General features: G+C 47.0%; 1 protein-coding gene across 1 annotated transcript; it reads right to left on the reverse strand.

Moving 5' to 3' along the window:
* Nucleotides 1-2,494: 2,494 nt before the first annotated feature.
* On the reverse strand, nucleotides 2,495-5,819 carry insm1b (insulinoma-associated 1b). Its single transcript, XM_005922337.3, has one exon. The coding sequence runs from the start codon at nucleotides 5,523-5,525 to the stop codon at nucleotides 4,071-4,073; it is 1,455 nt and encodes a 484-aa protein (XP_005922399.1). The 5' UTR covers nucleotides 5,526-5,819; the 3' UTR covers nucleotides 2,495-4,070.
* Nucleotides 5,820-6,545: the final 726 nt, after the last annotated feature.

The following is a 6,545-nucleotide window of genomic DNA, read 5'->3' on the forward strand; positions in this document are numbered from 1 at the left end:
GTGTGTGTGTGTGTGTGTGACTGTTCGGTGTGTGTGTGTGACTGTGTGTGTCTGTGTGTGTGTGTGTGTGTGGTGTGTGTGTGTGAGAGATTGTGTTTCTGAGGGAGCTGCTCACAGTGCCTGTGTAATGTCTGTCTTCTAAGATGATGTCCCACATTATTTCCACGCCCCACAATCAAATCTGAGCGTCCCGTCTCCTCCTCAGGAGTAAAAAAAAACAAAAAAAAGTCTCTTCCTCCCTCTGCGTCTCTCAAGTTCACGTCTCATGAAAACAGCAACAGATGGATTTTTGCTCTTTATTTATTGGTGGTGTGCTGCCACCTTCTTTGTGTCAGTGGCATCCATTCGTCCTCTTTCCCATGATCCTCTTCCCATGTCATGGCCTCCTGAGGCCACGGGAGGGGGTGGCGGTGGGGAGGAGGAGGGGGCTGGGTTTAGGTGGCATGCCAGAGCTGAACTCTTAACAGCCCTCCTAGCAACAGCCAGCCCGCCTCTCGCACTCCTCCAACCTGCCAGCTCGAGTTGTCATGGTAGCCAGGTGTCCCCCGCCTCCCCTCCCTCCCACTCACCCACTCACTCGCAAACATACTCACTCACATAAACACACTATAGACTCTCACCCTCTGAGGGCTCCACCTAAGCTGCAACACTATCCCCCATCTGTTGCACTACTATGCCTTACTTTCCCCGCGTTCCTCTGTCGGTTTCTCCACATCTCACCTCCTGTTGGTCCGTTCCCCGAGCAGGATGTGAGGAATCCCCGCAGCAGGAGGAGGACTGACAGATCTGTGCTCTCTTTATTTTATGTGTTGTCATTTTTGAGGAATGTATAGATATATAGGCCTGGATCACATCTATGGTTTTAATTTTCCCCAAAGCCACTTGAAGGAACTGACCATGATGTTGATCCAAAGATTGTAGCTTATAGAATATGTCTGTTAAAAGGAGGGCTCGCGCCTTCCTTTCGGAGGATTAGTCACTGGAGGTGTTAGTTCGGACCAAGATTGTGTGTCTTATACGCGTGAAGAAATTGAGATAGTCGTAGTTTTAGTTATTTTCTCCTTCTCGTTTTAGAAATCCTTGTACATTGTGTCAAATTTGAGGGCTTCATTGCCCTCAGGATATAAATATATTAATGCCTGTAATATAATCTTTGTATAAGAGGGGGGAAAAGCTTGAAACTTTCATCTTTACTTGTCAACATATCAAACTGTTTTTAATGACCGAAGTCCTGCTATCTTTATTAGAAATGTGAAAACTGAAACATTTCATTAAATCAATTTGAAATTCTACCTGTCGTTTGCTGTATTTCTGATTATCTGGATTTGTAAGGTTTGTGTGTGTGGTTATGATGGTGCTGTTGCCATGGGCTTTCTGACCCTGGCCTGGCCATGCTGGCAGCAGCAGGAGTAATCTGACCCTCCTCCCATCTGTCTCCCCTGCTGCTCTACCCTGCTTAGAGGAGCATAATGGAGCCCCACCAGGAGGTACAGGTGCAATTGGTTGCAGCATCTACAGGTGCCCTGCCTCTCCTGGGCCACATAAAGACGCAAGAAAAGTACTTGACTGTAATTGGAGCCCTTAAATTGTGCATCCGTGAGAAAGAAACCTAATGTTGCCCCATTTTCACCCGGCTCGGCACTGTTTGCTTGTTTGTCACCGACTCTGAGATACGTTACGACAGAACAGGCTGATATCCCCGTGAATACTACCAAATTGTGTTATTTCATGTGTTACGCTGGCAGCTGCAGTCAATTTTCACACTTCAGATCTCACTCCTTCTTAATGTATTGTCAGTGTTGCCTGGAGGAGCTCGAGGGGGTAACACTGAAAAGTTGGCCTTCTCTTTGGCCTTGCACCGCTGCAGGAGTTTTAATAAGCACAAGAACTCTGCAGAAGCAGGAAGAGACTGTGAGGAGTTCAACTTAGTGAAGAGGTGATGTTTTTAAATGTGTGTGTGTGGGTGTATATATATTTTTTATTTTTACACTACATTAGTACACTACATTAGTCTTTCAGTTGACCTTCTTTTTTGTCATCACTGATCGGCCTGTGAGGTCAGCTATATGTGTCTTTTGCTAAATTACCACCAACTTAATGCTTTATGGATTCTGGAGGTCAGCTTTGAAGCCGGTTGTGCCCTGATGTGTCCTAAATCATTTGAAAACAACCGAAGCAGGAAAAGAAATCGAGTTGTGTGAGTTTTCCAAAGCAGACAAATGTTTTACTGCTGCAGAGGTGAGCTCTGATCCACCACCTCTTTGTCCTGCTGTCATGTCCTGACGTGGTATTAAGAGGGTGAATTTATGATTAGGCCTTAAGTGCTTCACTGAGGCAGCGAAACGGCGTCTATGGAGCCACCGCAGCGATGATTTACGCAGAATAAGTCTGATGTCGAAGGCACAGGGGGGTTTAGCCAAGGGAGTTGGACTTTCTCCCTGTTAAAGACGACTAAATAGATTGGTATCGTTTTGGAGTGTCACCATGTGTGGGAGAGGTGTTGAAGAGGAACCTTTACAGGTTTTGAAAGGTGACTTGGTTTAATTTCACTCTGTCAAAGTTTAACAATTTGTCATCTCGCTCCTGTACTTCAGAAGGCTGCTGTCAGAATCAACTTCAAATCAGCTGATCAGGCATAAAAAATGGGACAAAAAGTGCCCACGATGCCTCCTGTAGAACATTTTAGTCGAATAGAGTTTAAAATATGTGTGGAGGAACGGAGCGGGATTTATTTTGGTGCGTGTTCCTGTGCGCACTGCGCAGTTTGCGGGTTGAAATTAAGAAAACGATTGATGCACGTGGGCAATTTGGCATTTCTTCTCGGCTTTTCCAAAAGGAGCAAAACCAGAACGAGCCACGAGCTCATTGTGATTTAGTAATAATTATTGTAGCACGAGGAGTTTTGTTTGGACATAAAGTTCATGGTGTCGTGTGCGGCTTCCTGTCTGTGTGAAAAGCGTCTTGAGACCACGTGTCCTTTGGAAAATATTTTATTTCGATAGACAACAACGATATACACATACAATCAAAGCGCTATAAAAGCCAACATTTAAGAAAAATAACTTGTCCTTAAAAAAGATTGCATCTAAGGTAAGAGCTTTACGTTTTTTCCTCTTTTTTTATTTTTATTTTTTTATTTTATTTTTTTTACAAGAGCTGTGGAGATTGAAGATTAAAACCCGACCCACGACATTTATCACAACTCATAAATTTGACAAAAAGAAACAAAACAAAAAAAAAAAACACAAAAGATTTGGCTATACGACATGTAAACTGCCAGAACGATTCACAGGAAAAAATCACGACAAACACAACAATAAGTTACATAAAATAATTAGAATAAATAAATAAATAAACATATGATGACAAATATTGCAACAATTTTCAAGAATAATAATAAAATATGTGCCAGCATTCAAATTAAAACAATCTATGTTGACTTTTTTAAGGCAGTTATACAGCGGGATTTGGATGTGTACGTAGGCTATTTCGGACTAGGCTTATTTGTATACTAAAGGCATTTGTGGTTCTACTAAACAGGGAATTCCTCAGTCACTCCTTTTTTTTTTTTCTCCATCAACACAAAGTAAGTTCTGTCATTCACAAACTAGCGTAAAGCTACAGTGATAGAGCAATCACGGCCGGTGAAGTCAACAGGCTTTGATGGGGAAAAGGATTTCTGAGAAATTTAAGACATTTCTTAGGTCTAGAAGCTATCGTTGAACATGTGCTGTCCTAGAAAAATACCCTTTAACAGTCAAACTAACGCTTTGTATTCGTTTTTTTTTTTTTTTAATCTTGATAAACTAATTTGAGAAAGAACATCTCAAAATAGGCCTATATGTAATTCAAATATAGAGAGAAGCATTCAACAATCACTGATTGGCATGGAAAAGACACCACTTAAACATTAAACCGCCCTGCCTTTCATTGGCCTAAAGTTATGGCAGTGAGCACAAACCCTTTGTGTTTTCGTTTTTCTTTTTTAATCCCCAAAGCCACCTTTCTATCCGCTTCTTAATTATTATTTTTAATTTTCCCCCATCAAAGGCACGAGTTCTGTGTTGTCTTTAGCAGGCGGGGCGCACCGGCATTTGGAGCAGGATCACCTGCCTGTTCTCCGAGGGGTGGCACTTGTTTATGTGCCTGGTGAGCCCCGGCGAGCTGTAGAGGGTGGCGGGGCAGTATTTGCACGGGTAAATCTGGGAGGAGTGCATGAGGCGCAGGTGTCTCTCCTGGCCGGCCCTGCTGGTGAAGCTCTCCCGGCACACCGGGCACAGCAGGCAGTCCACCGGGCTCAGATTGAGGGGGCTTTGGTTTGAGGCTTCCGCTGAGGATGAGGATGATGACGCTGATGAGGAGGTGTTTGACTCCGGAGCCTGCTCTGCCGGGCGGTCGCTGGTTTGAAACCCGCGCTCCTCCAGCACTTTCTTTTGCAGGGCCTGGTGTCCCATGATGTGTTTCCTTAGGCACGCCTGCCGCTTAAACCTCTTCCCGCAGAACTGGCAGTCATAGCAGCCATCTTCAGAACCCGATTCGGACAGACCTGGACTCGGGGTGTCTCTGTCACTCATGTCTTTGGCTTCGTCGGAGACTGACTTGACACCTAGTGGTGGCATTTTGGCCATTTCAGGTTTGATGCCCTGCGCGGGTGGCATGGCGGGCGCGCCGGTGGTCCGAGGTTTGTGCCAGCGTCGGTGAGAGGCGAGGTTTGCCGGGCAGCTGAACATCTTATCGCACTCAGGACACCGGTACTCGACCCTGACTATGCGGGAGCACTTGTGCTGAGCCAGGGAGAACGGATCCGCGTACGCCTCCTTGCACAGCTGGCACACGAACTCCCCCAGAGGTTTGTTTCCTGCGGAGGACTGAGCCCGCGGCTTCATCTCCACCGGACCCTCTTTGATTTTGAGACCAAGCACCGGAGAAGTCGTCACCTCATCTTCAAAGTTGAGTTTTCTAATGGCTTTGGGTTTTTTGGATGCGGCTTTAGATTTGCGCTCCGTTCCATCAGTTGCGGGTCTTTTGGTGCCGACCCGGTTGCTTGGTCCCGGGAGGCTGCTGCTGCTGGTGGTGCTGGTGCCGCTGCGGCTGCTGTTGCTGGTGCCGATTTTCAGGTCGACCGGGGCGTACAGGAGGTGATCCAGACCGGAGAGGGAGGCGGGTGTTGGGAATGACTCGGCAGAAATAGGCGAGCCCAGATTGAAACTTCGCTCGAAATATCCCCTGTCGTGCTCCTTGCTGATGGGCCGGGTGGGGCTGTAGAGGGCTTGGCACACGGCTTCTGGGTTGCCGAACTGTGCCGGCTTCTCCATTCTTGGCACCGACGCGTCAGCCGCGGTGAAATCCGGCGATGCGGAGGCGCGGTCCGGACTGGACGCCACTGAAATCGGCGGGGATGGGTCCGTGTGACTCGGCAAGGCAGCTGGGGTGGGTGGCTCCTGGAGGTCATCATCGTCTGACCGAGTCCTGTAGGAAACATGTGCAGATTTCTTGTTTCTTTTTACCAGGAATCCTTTGGGCATCTTGGCGAGGAACGGCGAAAAGGCACTTCGGGCAGGTGGGTAAAATCTGGAGTATCCAGGTTTGAAAAATATGGCAACACTAGAGGCTTATGGGACTTGATTTCCCCAGTATATCGATCCCTCTGTTGCTGAAATGTTTTCGTCTCCAAGGCATAGCTCTACTCTTTTTATGCCGGAATGATGCTATTGTTCTCGCCCCCCCTGTTGCAGCATCCCCGACCAATCGGATGAAACCAAGATCCCAGTGGGTTTTATTGTGGGAGGGCTCAGATCCTGGGTTTGCTGGATTTCGTTGGAGGATGTGCAGATAGCTTAGCAGATGTACTGGCGGTTTATTACATTAATGTGTGCGCTCTGCCCCTCCCCGACAGAGGCACACGCCGGGACCCTCCTCTTTTTACGGTCTGATGGGCCCCTACACAAATGCACACGTGCCACTGCTTTGTGGTTCTCCTCCGGGGGTCCCGGAGTTGCCAAAAGGAAATGTCCGTCACCGCCACAATTATCACAATTTCGAATTAAAACTGGGTGAGACAAGCTTGGTTAAACAGAAACCCAAAGGTGTGTTTCTTCACGTGTCCGCTGTGGTGTTGGTGAGAGAGGCGGCTCGCCTCACACACGGCTGTAAAACTGTGTTTGCAGTGCACAGTCATCCAGTTTGTTTTAAGACTAAACATTTTTTCTATCCACGCACTTGACTCGTTTACGCGTGACCTTTACGCGCGTTCCGCGGGCACATCAGTGAACTAAAGACACTTTTTAAAGACCTTTATTTTGGTCTTGAACAAACACTACAGAGGGAGTGTTTCTTTATTTTAGGGCACGTGTCTGTCTCGGTAGTTTAACTCGACATATAAATCAGTCATCTCGCTGCATACATAAGTAATAAGAAGGCCCTCTGGTCTTTGTGCACAATGGCTACGTCTGCCCGTGCTTGGATATCCTGTCTCTCTTTTTTCGGTTTGAAAGGCAAATTGACCTCTTAACTGTGAAACGGGACTCACGGCCAATCTGGCCCAC

Source organism: Haplochromis burtoni, unplaced genomic scaffold (genome assembly GCF_018398535.1).
Source record: "Haplochromis burtoni strain Fernald_Lab_line unplaced genomic scaffold, NCSU_Asbu1 Contig_55, whole genome shotgun sequence".
In the NCBI taxonomy this organism is placed as follows: domain Eukaryota; kingdom Metazoa; phylum Chordata; class Actinopteri; order Cichliformes; family Cichlidae; genus Haplochromis; species Haplochromis burtoni.